Below are 13,075 nucleotides of genomic sequence, written 5' to 3'. Positions count from 1 at the left end.
TTCGCCCTTGGCACGGAGTGAGATTTGCGAACTCTATACATCGTGGTAGGGTGAGCAGGTCCTATGCGACGAAATGAGGACGGCTCTCCGATTTCGTTCATCAGGGCTGGTGGGACACCACCAGCACTCTCTTGGTGTTGGAGGAATCCAAGAACGTTTGAAATCTGCAACGAAAACAAAAGTCGCGTAATCGGTCGCTGCTTTCTCCGCCACTTAAGGGCCGTGACAAAGAGACGGACGGCGTAATGTGTGCGTCTCTCCGCTTCTCATCCTCGCTGTCTTACCTGTGGACCTCTGCTGGCTACCCACCCCTCGTGTGTTGTGCCGGGCTTCACAGGCGCTCGCTAACAGCACTTGCCCCAACACTCCGTTCAAGCTATACGGGGGAATCTGTGCCTGTTTAACACGTAGGCTTTCGCGACCAATATTATTCATAATCAACGTTTTTGGGTTTAGATCGCGTTATTTATAAATGTGTCGTAACCCTCCACCACCCGACACGGCCAATCAGTAAAAAAGTGTCACGTTGACAAAAGACAAATAGTTCACTGCTTTAGCCCACCGGTGTGTTGAAGCGTGAAACCACACAAATTGTAACTGTTGTCTCTCGCCGTCTCTCTCTCTCTAGGAGTTAAACGTTCCCGTTAACGCCGTCAGCTTGGGCTCAGGCTCTCGGTACCCAGTCACACTGGCCCAGCTGCTGCAGCCGCTCGCAGCTCAATTGCGCCCTCTGCTGGGAACCGTCGTTTTCTTTTTGTCAAACCGCCGCAGACATTTCATTTCTTGAGAACAGTTTTTTTATGTTTAGCTTGTTGTCCACCGATTAGCACGGTTGGCCACGTACGGTGCGAAAGAAGTTCAACATACATGCATAGACTCACGCAGAGACCCATAGACTCACGCAGAGACCCGTAGACTCACGCAGAGACCCGTAGACTCACGCAGAGACCCATAGACGCAGAAAGAGACCCGTAGACTCACACAGAGACTCATAGACTCACACAGAGACCCATAGACTCACACAGAGACCCATAGACTCACACAGAGACCCATAGACTCTCACAAAGACCCGTAGACTCTCACAAAGACCCAGAGACTCACACAGAGACACATAGACTCACACAGAGACCCATAGACTCACACAGAGACCCATAGACTCTCACAGAGACCCATAGACTCACATAGAGACCCATAGACTCACACAGAGACCCATAGACTCTCACAGAGACCCATAGACTCTCACAGAGACACATAGACTCACACAGAGACCCATAGACTCACACAGAGACCCATAGACTCACACAGAGACACATAGACTCACACAGAGACCCATAGACTCACACAGAGACCCATAGACTCACGCAGAGACCCATAGACGCAGAAAGAGACCCGTAGACTCACACAGAGACCCATAGACTCACACAGAGACCCATAGACTCACACAGAGACCCATAGACTCACACAGAGACCCATAGACTCTCACAAAGACCCGTAGACTCTCACAAAGACCCAGAGACTCACACAGAGACACATAGACTCACACAGAGACCCATAGACTCACACAGAGACCCATAGACTCTCACAGAGACCCATAGACTCACATAGAGACCCATAGACTCACACAGAGACCCATAGACTCTCACAGAGACCCATAGACTCTCACAGAGACACATAGACTCACACAGAGACCCATAGACTCACACAGAGACCCATAGACTCACACAGAGACACATAGACTCACACAGAGACCCATAGACTCACACAGAGACCCATAGACTCACACAGAGACCCATAGACTCTCACAGAGACCCATAGACTCTCACAGAGACACATAGACTCACACAGAGACACATAGACTCACACAGAGACCCATAGACTCACACAGAGACCCATAGACTCACACAGAGACCCATAGACTCACACAGAGACCCATAGACTCACACAGAGACCCATAGACTCACACAGAGACCCATAGACTCTCACAGAGACACATAGACTCACACAGAGACCCACAGACTCACGCAGAGACCCACAGACTCACACAGAGACCCACAGACTCACACAGAGAACCACAGACTCACACAGAGACCCATAGACTCACGCAGAGACCCATAGACTCACACAGAGACACATAGACTCACACAGAGACACATAGACTCACACAGAGACTCATAGACTCACACAGAGACCCGTAGTTTGTTGTCCTTCCCCCGCTTTGGCTACGTAAAAAAGTTCAACATACATACATACATAACCCAAAATCGCAATTATGAATCCGAATATTTTTGCCGCGAAACGCCCCACGTGTCAAGGATGTATCTTGCAACGACGAGACCCGTGGCGCTTGCCCGCGTTCCTCTTGGCGCGTCTTGGCGGCGTAGACGGCGTGCAAGAGCCACCCGAAGCAGGCCAGCACGAACAGCGAGGCCAGCAGCGCCTCCAGGAAGTCGTCGACCACCGCCTTGGGGGACACCTCCATGTTATCCATCATTTCCGGAAGATCTGCGGAAGGTGCCAAATTTGAACTCACCCAGCGGTCACCGAATTGAAATAACGAAAAGCAACATCGCCCCCCGCCGCCCCCGCCCCCCCCCCCCGCCCTTCCTACTGGCAAACTAATGCCGACTTAAATTTCGATTTAAAGCTTTCGTGACTGCAGGGATTCATCTTGTTGGTTCTTTCGGTAAAGTCACGTAGAAGGGAAGTAATAAAATAATAAAAATAAAACATAATAAAATAATTCTATTATTTTGACTTTATCGAAAGAACCAAGAAGATAATGCCGACTTGCACGCCGGTTCTTCGTATGGCTGTTGTTGAGGGTGCTTGAAGCGAGATAACACTGGTCAACACACTTTTTCTGGCATAAGGTATTCCAACGGTTGCTGCTCCTGAGATTGCAGACGTAACGATGTGTCGGGGACATTGGTTTGTGCCGCCGTCTCCTGGCGAGCCGGGGTATGGCACCTCGATTGTGCCCACGGGTAAGAACGGAGTTTCGCAATTACACTGGTCAACACTTTTTCTGGCATAAGGTATTACAACGGTTTTCATGTAATTTTGGGGTGCTGATTCCAAATCTGGCATCAGTTTTTGTCTATCACATCAGGTTTTTGAGATATAAAATATTGCATTTTCAATAAAAACTGCGGAAGAAAAATATTAAATAAATGTGGATATCTACATAAAATTATATTATAAACACACTATCCTAAAAATACAGCACCATATTTTAACACTAAAGCAATCACTGACTCGCAACAACTTGCAATCATAAGTGACGGAGTTAATTTCGGGTAAAATCAATTAAAATGGGGTATGCCGATAGCATAAAATGAGATGTGATAGAGCAAATCTGAGATCAGATTTGGAATCAGCACCCTGAAATTAGTCTAGAACAGCTGCAAAAGTCCAGGCCAGAAAAAAAAAATGTTGTTGACCAGTGTAATTGCAGCAACATCCTTTGTTGTAATGTGCCTGTGTGCTCCCACGCCTTTGCTCCGTGCCCTTCACGAACCTACGCTGACCAGCGTGGGGAAGTATGGTCAAATAACCTCCACCCCTCCACCCTCCCCAAGCACCACAAAGCATGGACAGGCCTTCATCCAATCTTGATTTGAGGCTTTCGTGACTGCAGGAATCCATACTCTTTGGTTCTTTCGGTAAAGTCACGTAGAATGGAAATAATAAAATAATAAAAATACAATTATTAAAAAATAATTCTTACGACAGAGTCAGACTCTGTCTTCTCGACAGACCTGTTCTTCACCTGAGGACGGCTGCTTGCGTTGTGACCGAAACGTCGTGAGAATTATTTTATTATGTTTTATTTTTATTCTTTTATTATTTCCATTCGACGTGGCAACATTTATACTTAACACGATCTGACCCAAAAAAAAAACCTGATTGTGAGTGGGCCGAGTCGTTGCGCTGTCAAACTTCACGTTTCGCCACTGGGTGTGTTGACCCCTCCTCAAGTCCACTCACCTTTTCTGTACGTTGCCTTCCAGGGGGTGGGGAGCATTTCATCGGCTGCAAAACAAACGCGTGGTTGTTTTTGTTTTATTTCCCCCCACATCCGGTTGGCGCACATTATGAAGCCATATTTTTCATTGATTTTAAATCGCCCGATTCCCTCTCGAATGATATAACCGCAGCGTGCGGATTTCACATTGGAGTTACCGTATGTACAGTGTGTTCTTATATAATGCGGTAGTTGCGTTTCTAAAGAACACCGCGTTATGGAAAATCGCGTTATAAGGGATAGTCCATAAATGACGTCACCCACCTAGGGGGGGGGCAGAGATTTGTGACGATGTGTGACGAGGGGGGGGGGGTGAGAAATGTGACGTCACATCAAAATGCGCAACTTTAAATAAATATAGACAAAACGTTCTACTTAATTAAATAGACGTTTTAATACATGTTTTCTCCTACAACATCAGAGTGCAGCGCCACATTAAATACGCACTACAATGACAATAGTTTAAAGCGATTTGCAGCATGTTTTATACATTTTTGGGGGGGGGCAGAGCTTTGTGACGTCATATTTGAGGGGGGGTCTGACTTTTTATGACGCCGTGTGACGAAGGGGGGGGGGGGGTCAAAAATCTTCCAAAATCGCGTGACGTCATTTATGGACGGCCCCTTAACCGCGTTATATCAGATTCGCTTCCGCGTTATAATAATACATTCATCGCGTTATATCAAATTCGCGTTATGAAAAACACGCGGCGTTATAGAACAGACTGTAGGTTGGAAGACAAAAAAATAGGAGCGCATGAATTAGCACCAGAAAGTTTGCGACAAGTTGAGTTAAATGTGCCCGTTATAACGCGGAACGCGCCCGTTATAACGCGGTTTCTGAGCGGTCGACGGCGAACTACTTTCTTGAGCTGCGCTCCAGTTCGATACAGCCAGAGCCGGCCCAGCCACTAAGCGACCCTTGCAATTGCAAAGGGCCCCGTGGCCAGCAGAGGGCCCCCTAGAGTCACTGCTGGCTCGTGGGTGAAAAAAATCATACATCAAAGGGGCCTCCAACCAAATTTTGCTTAGGGTCCCCAAAGGTCTAGGGCCGGTTCTGGATACAGCACGCGGAATGATACAGCATCGCGGCGGCGCACCCTCATCTCAGTTCTTTTGTCCTGCCATGGGATGACTTCAGGCTGATTTTAGAGTGCAAAATGTAACTCAGGAGCAGTAATTCCTCCACTTAACGCGCCACCTTTCAGGACCGCATCTAGCGCGTTAAACGAGCCGTTTACTTTGGTAAATTAATTGCGTTCGCCTCTCGGCATCCGTTTCTACATCGAGTATCATCAGATATACGCATTGTGCAAAGATAAAGATCCCCCGTATAGCCTTAACAGACTGTAGGGGCAAGTGCTGTTAGCAAGCACCTATGAAGGCCGGAACGGTACACGAGGGGGTTGGGTGGCCAGCACCACGCCCGACCGCCTTTGTCTCCCCAGTGGCGATGTTTACACACCGCACCAGGTACTCATTTCAGGCCGAGTCGACCTAGGGGAGGCCCAGGACCGGTTCAGATAATCGTCACTGGTGTTGCCCGTGAGCGGGAATGGAACCCGGGTCACCAGGTTCATAGCGCAGCGCGCTAACCGCTACACTACCGCATTGTGTAGACACGCACACACACACACACCTGTGTTAGGCAGTGGCAAGGCCTTCACGTGCACCAGTCTCATGGCCACCGCACAGAGCAGAGGCGTGAAGACTCTTGCGCCGCCGCTCATGATGGTGCTGTGCACTTTGTGTGGAAATTCGGGGTTATGTGGCCTCAAGATTCACGGCAGGCAACGGATTCTACCCGCTGCGTCAATCGGCAGCGCACGCGCCAAACGCAAATGGGATAGATCCCACGTGCGCGGCGCGCGTCACGTGATACGCACGTCACGTGATACGCACGTGCTCCCCTTGTACTGTTCATAACATGCAGCCGATTGTCACTCTACTGCTGGATGAAGGCCTACCGCTAAAGCCCCCCCCCCCCCCATTGACCGCAATAAACGAATTTGCCTTGATGGCGCGACAGTCGTGCATAATCATATTCTTAGGTTTTTTCGGTAAAGTCACGTAGATAAAACATTAAAATTAATCAAAGTAAAATAAAATAAAAATCACGACGTTTCGGAGGCAACACAAGCTTCCGTCTTCAGGTGGAACCGTCACAGCCACGACAGCTGTATCAAGTGAATGACAGCTGTATCAAGTAAATGGATACAGCTGTCGTGGCTGTGACGGTTCCACCTGAAGACGGAAGCTTGTGTTGCCTCCGAAACGTCGTGATTTTTATTTTATTTTACTTTTATTAATTTTAATGTTTTACCTACGTGACTTTACCGAAAAAACCTAAGAATATGAATCCTTGCAGTCACGAAAGCTTCAAATCTAGAAATCGTGCATAAGTCAGGCGCTATAGGGCAACTGCGTAGCTCCGTTACGGGCAGCTGAGGGCAGCGTGGCACTACGCTCCCCGCCTATCACCAGGATGGTGAAGTATGGTCGAATAATCACAACGACCTAAGAACAAACCTGTCAAGCACTTATCAGCGCCCTACCTTATTACGGACCAATTCAGAGCTTATTGGTCACCCCGTGCCCCTTATACATCTCAAAGTTCATCCGAAAAAGTCCCATCACAAGGGAGAAACACAAACAAATAGACAAAAATATGTTGTTTGAAACGGCTGTACGCCGTACGGGCCTGACAACTCAATTTCCCTGTACAAGAATACGAGGTAAATCGTGTGGTTTGACAGCTATGCCTAACAAAGCGTGGGGAGGCCCTCATCCAGCAGTGGATCGACCATGGCTGCTGGTGATGTAACGTCCCTGCAATGTAGAGAAATATTATCTTCTTGGTTCTTTCGGTAAAGTCACGTAGAAGGGAAGTAATAAAATAATAAAAATGAAACATAATAAAATAATTCTCACGACGTTTCGGCCACAACGCAAGCAGCCGTCCTCAGGTGAAGACGGCTGCTTGCGTTGTGGCCGAAACGTCGTTGTGGCCGAAACGTCGTGAGAATTATTTTATTATGTTTTATTTTTATTATTTTATTACTTCCCTTCTACGTGACTTTACCGAAAGAAACAAGAAGATGAATCCCTGCAGTCACGAAAGCTTTACATCGAATTTTAGAGAAATATTAATTTAACGTCTTGCCCCCAGCGTTCTCATTGGCTGGAGATCACGGCACCGCCCGCCGCGTCTTCTCATTGGCTCCCCACTAATTTCAGTTCTGGCACTCAGAGGGGGGGCAGTGGGGCGCGCGGGGGGGCGAGGGGAGGGGTCGGACGAGGAGGAGGGGGCGGAATTGAGGGGGGGGGGGCTGCGGGAGGGGAGGGGGTCTGGGGGTCGTCTCGTGCCGCCTCGTGCCAGGGAGGGGGGGGATGAGGAAATGGGGGTGTAAGGGCATCTGCGACGGATACCTCTAATAGCGTAACGGAGATAAAATTAAACGAATTCTTTGGTTGGCAGTGGTGCACAAGAACAAATCGGCGACGTTTCGGAGATGTGACCCTTCTGCACGAAGAAGGACCATTGCCCGAAACGTCGCATCGTATTTTTTTTCCCTCTATGACCACCAGCGTTTAGACTCAGAGTCGTCAGGAGGAATCTGATGAGCTATGAAGCTCTTTGTTTCACAGGCGTTCAGGCAAGGGGCGGGTCAGCAAGTTACAAAAAAACAAAAAAATGATGGGAGTGCAAAGTAAAGGAAAAAGATCAAGCAAGTCACTGAATATGAATAAAAATTGAAGTCCGATTTTTTTAACACAATGCAAGCCTGGGCAAAGCGGCAAACCCACCAACAAATAAGTAATATAAAAAAAAAACTTTTTTGAAAACACGCTTTTATGAAATGTACCGTACTAGTAATGGAAGAACTCCACGACTCCAGGAAGTGGCCGCGAAGCTTGCCATAACGTCAGGGACCGTGGCCAATTACAGCCAACGTCAGTTGAGCGTGGACAATTAGACCCAAGCCGAAACATAACATATACAAATAATGTTTAAATATATTTATTTTTTATGATAGAATATAGTATTGTCATCAGTATGACATAAGTATAGCAAGTTTTCAGTCGATACCACATTGGGAAGTGGGTTAAAGTTTAGTTACAAGATTTGAGGATACGACAACTTCTAGATTTGAAGCTTTCGTGACTGCAAGGATTCATACTCTTAGGTTCTTTCGGTAAAGTCACGTAGGTTAAAAAAGAATAATAATAATAAAATAATAATAATAAATGAAAATAACTCAATTAAATCACGACGTTTCGGAAGCAACACAAGCGTCCGTCATCAGGTGTAACTGCTCCAGTTTAAAACGTCGTGATTTAATCGAGTTATTTTCATTTATTATTATTATTATTATTTTATTATTTTTACCTACGTGACTTTACCGAAAGAACCTAAGAAAACGACAACAACAACGACGACAACAACAGACAGAATGAGTTAAATGAAAGCGTGAATAAGTATAACCCGTAAAAACAAAGTTTTTCACTATGAATCCTTTATATGCGTGGCGGCTAGAGTCATCTCGTCCTCTGGCTTGAGATGGCTGCCCCCTATGGGTCAGATGATTGCATTGCACATTAAGCAATTGGTAATTAAATATAATATTTTTGTCCTAAAAAGTGTAACATTTTGGATAAAAATTTTCACGAACATTAATTGTCACGCACAACGAGTCTGTGTGGAAAATGTCAGCTCGATTGGATCACGGGAAGTGGGTTAAAAAACGACCGAAAGATTTTCACGGTCCTAAGCAAGCAAGCGAACTTAATATAAAGGATTTAAAAAGACAGTCTCAGACCACACCAAGATATCGTAGAGCCCCTCAATAAAATGGCAAAGTTTACGAATGTGTTGATTTATTTGTACATTAACCTTACACCAGCCATCCCACATTGCTAAAGCAACTTCTTGAAATCTTGTTTTTTTGTTTGACAGAAAATTGCGAGTAAGGAACGCATTGCTCTGTCTTGTTCATGCTCATCTCACAACCCTTCGTTATTCGGAGCACGAAAAGTACAGGAAGTTTTATTATTACATAAAACAGATTATAATATACTCATAGTTTTTTTTCGGTTAAATCACGAATGTAGAAATGAAATGTAAATAAAATCAAAATCACGACGTTTCAAATGCAACAGAAGCGCTCATCATCAGCTTGTGTTGCGTTCGAAACGTGATTTAATTTTATTTACATTTTATTTCTGCATACGTGACTTTACCGAAAAAACCAGCGAGTATAGTCATTTCTGCAGTCACGAAAGCTATTTAGATTATAATATTAATAAATAAAATAAAAATACGTAATAAAATGCCAAGATATTATGCTTTGTAATTTGTTTTTGTTTGTACACACACAGTATTATCGAGGATTTATCGATGATTTAAAGAGTATTTTGGTGAAATAATCGCCCAAATAAAGAGCACAATTTTAAAAGTTCGAGTAATTTCTAATGAACCGTGGTCAATCTTCTGTAATCGTTACTCACACCTCCGCCGTGTCGCTCTCTATTGGTATTATGATTTCCTAACGTCTTCTTACCCCGTTTCAATTCAACTCCGTGTTTATTTGTCGCCATTTACCGTACCCTGTCAACCCCTTATCAGTGCCTACCTTATCACGGACCAATTCAGACCTTATTGCTCACCCCGTGCCACTTATAAATCTCAACGTTCATCCTACAAAGTCCCATCACAAGGCAAAAACACAAATAAATAGACATTTTATTTGCCCGTATTGAAACGGCTGTACGCCGTATGGACTTGAAAACTCAATTGCCCTGTACAAGAATACCGGGTAAACCGTGATGGGTTGACAGCGATGAGTTACCCAGCTAGTTTTGGTGGCAACGGCCCGCAGCCACTAACAATAGTTGCTGTTGGGGTGGGCAGGAGCCCAGCCGGCAGCCAGCCATGATTTTGAATAGTCCAGTCAAGTCCTGCCCGTGTGATGTCGGCTAGCGCCTCTAGTGCCTGCAATAAAATATAAACACATTCCTGCGGAGGAAGCTGGTAGGAACGTTGGGTTGCTCGGTCAATGGCCAGGGTCAACGGCGGCGTGGTGTATTCCGCAAATATGGCCGACTGTGAGGGCGGGCACAAGCCGGCGTGAGTAGGTTAAACGTTGAGTTTTATAAGGGCACCACGGGGTGACCAGCCCCTCCCCACGCAGCCCCACCCCTCCCACCCCCCAACCAGCCCCACCCTCCCCACCCAGCCCCTCCCCACCCTCCCCACCCTCCCCACCCCGCCCCTCCCCACCCTCCCCTCCCCACCATCCCCTCCCTGCACGACGGACGGACGGACACAATAATCCCCTGTGGGTTGGTGTAACCAGGATGTTCCTACCAGTAATATTGGCCCCTTTTAGCCTTTAACAGACTGCTGGGGCAAGTGCCGTTAGCAAGCAGCAGCAGCACCGATGGAGGAGGCACTGTGGTCATTTGTGGCTGAGTGGACCTAGGGGAAGGCCCACCAAAGGACCGGTTCAGATAATCGTCACTCGTGGTGGCCGTGAGAGGAATCGAACTCGGGGATTTGGAAGGGGTGGGGGAGGGGGTGGGGGTTTGGGAGGCGGGAGGGAGGAGGGGGGAGGAGGGAGGAGAGAGGGAGGAGGGGGGGGAGGAGGAGGGAGAGGGGGAGGAGGAGGGAGGGGGGGAGGAGGAGGGAGGGGGGGAGGAGGAGGGAGGGGGAAAGGAGGAGGGAGGGGGGGGGAGGAGGGAGGGGGGGAGGAGGGAGGGGAAAGGAGGAGGGAGGGGGGGGGGGGAGGAGGAGGGAGGGGGGGGAGGAGGAGGGAGGGGGGGAGGAGGAGGGAGGGGGGAGGAGGAGGGAGGGAGGGAGGGAGGGGGGAGGAGGAGGGAGGGGGGGAGGAGGGAGGGGGGAAGGGAGGAGGGGGGGGAGGAGGGAGGGGGGGAGGAGGGAGGGGGGAGGAGGAGGGAGGAGGGGAGGAGGAGGAGGGGGAGGAGGGAGGGGGGAGAGAGGAGGGGAGGGGGAGAGGAGGGAGGGGGGAGGAGGAGGGGGGGAGGGGGCGGAGGGAGGGGGGAGGAGGGGGGGAGGAGGGAGGGGTCGCCAAATCATCCAATGGCGCTTGGGGGGGGGAGGGAGGCCCCCACGCGTGACGTCGTCACCAGCCCCGGTGACGTCACGCGCGAGGGAGGCGATCCCAGAATGCGCAGCGCGCGCAAGATGGACGACGTCTCGGTGGAGGTGCGCGGCTCCAATGGGGCGTTTTACAAGGTAACTCCTCTCTCTCACGTCTCTCTCACACATCTCTCTCTCGTCCTCCTCCTCCCTCACGCTCGCACGTCGACACAATGCGGTCCCCTCGACAAAGCGACGCGCGCTCAATCGATGGTCGCAATTGCCGCCCACACTCCCCACCACCCCGTCGCTGATGTCAAGAATCTCCTCTTGGGGGGGGTTAGCCGCTCGCCCTGAGGCGTCTCGCGTTCATTCATTTTTGTTTCGTGAGCGAAAGGTGCCGCGATTGCCCCGGCCAGCATTGCCTCGGCGTGACTCACGAGGGCGTGGGGGGTGATTGTCTCGCCGAGCAAACCTTTGGGAGCCCCCCCCCCTCCCGTTTTGGTTCAGTGAGCCCCCCATCGGTGCACGTCGGCGTGGTTCGACGGGGCCTAGCGAGGCACACAAGGCCCTAGCGCTACTCAATGGGCCTTGAGTTTGAATCCGTGAGCCTTGGGGTGGCTCGTAGAGCCTGAGCACGGCTCTAATGAGCGTTCGTTGTAGCTCAATGAAGTCTGCAGGGTTTAACGTGTTGATGGTGGGTTTCGTGAACCCCCAAGCGTGGCCCGCTGAGCCTGAGTTGCGGTGTAATGGGGCCATAGTTTGGCTCCGTGGACTCGCCCTGACCCAACATTTCAGTCAGTGGGGGAATATATGTCCCCTCTGTTGGTCCATCGCGAGAAGAGGCGTCTTCTTCGAAGGAGGTCTTCGTCATTCAGCTGCTGCTGATGGGCCCTACCAAACACACATTAAGAGATGCACAACTATTTGCAGGCAAAAAACCAAGATGGTTACTTCTAGCAGCAAGGGGGGAGGCTTGTGTTTGGCTGGTTAGCTTCTGGTTTTTTGAGAGGCGTTTCAGCTGTCGATTGATCAATTGCTGTTGATTTAAATTGGGCTGTAGTGTTAGAAGACGACACTGCGTCGGCATGTGATAGACGCGGTCGGACCTCCAGTTGCGATTTAATTGAGCATGGTCATTAATTATGGTATCTTTTATCCAGCAAAGTCTATCACTAATTCACTATGGAATATGCACAGTCTTAGAATTCCGAAGCGAAGCAGGTTTTACCTTGGATAGTGCTTGGATAGGGTAATTGCCTATCGCAATCACGTTGTGATAGGCTGCCGTGTCGAGCAGCAGACTACATTGCAGCAAAATAAATGTTTTACTCTTGCTTTTATGCTTGGCATATACCCCCTCTGTGCTCCCACCCACGTTCACCAAACCCGCACTGAACAATGTGGTGAAGTATGTTCAAATATCGCACTTCCCACACGGCATTGGAAAATCCCTCATCCAGCAGTGGATTGACAAGCCCCACTCACGTCCTAGAACGCCTTTTAAGAGGGTTACTCCATTTGGGAGTTTCGGAGAATTCAATTGATTAGTATTTGGCTCATTGGAAGGAAACCGGAGGAGGACCCAGAAAACCACTAACGCATTACAATGTGGCTTGCACTCAAAGCTCACCCACATATTCACTGCTGTACTCCCATCGCCTGGTTAACTTCGCATCCCTAGCCGACAATGCCGAATGGTTCTCAGGCAGTCGCCATCTAATAATTAGCCAGGCTCAACTGCTGCTTGGATTGCGATGCTGAGCACATTCATTGGTTATTCGATGGCAGGTAAAATACTGTACAATACTAGGAAGTGAGCTGGGAGTTATGGTTAAGGGCAGGGCGATGGCTAATAAACACATCGGTTACCATGGTAAGACAATGGACTAAGGTTATACAGTAGTGTGGGACCGGGGTATAGTTTGGGTGTGGGCTTTAACCTAGGGTTAA

At 48.8% G+C, this 13,075-nt stretch overlaps 1 protein-coding gene across 2 annotated transcripts in view; it reads left to right on the top strand.

The window, feature by feature from the left end:
• The first annotated feature begins 11,177 nt into the window (after window positions 1-11,177).
• Window positions 11,178-13,075, top strand: part of LOC133357157 (RNA-binding protein FXR1-like) — a 37,256-nt gene continuing 35,358 nt past the window's right edge. For both annotated transcript variants that reach the window (XM_061574968.1, XM_061574967.1), the window contains exon 1: window positions 11,178-11,278. In XM_061574968.1, coding sequence (XP_061430952.1) covers window positions 11,210-11,278 — 69 coding nt within the window. In that variant the 5' untranslated portion in view covers window positions 11,178-11,209. The remainder of the gene's footprint in view (window positions 11,279-13,075) is intronic.

Source organism: Lethenteron reissneri, chromosome 57, assembly GCF_015708825.2.
Source record: "Lethenteron reissneri isolate LAM-NWPU_2019-01 chromosome 57, ASM1570882v1, whole genome shotgun sequence".
In the NCBI taxonomy this organism is placed as follows: Eukaryota; Metazoa; Chordata; class Hyperoartia; order Petromyzontiformes; family Petromyzontidae; genus Lethenteron; species Lethenteron reissneri.
Note: the sequence above shows the minus strand (reverse complement) of the source record. Positions and strands in the feature narration are given on the sequence as shown.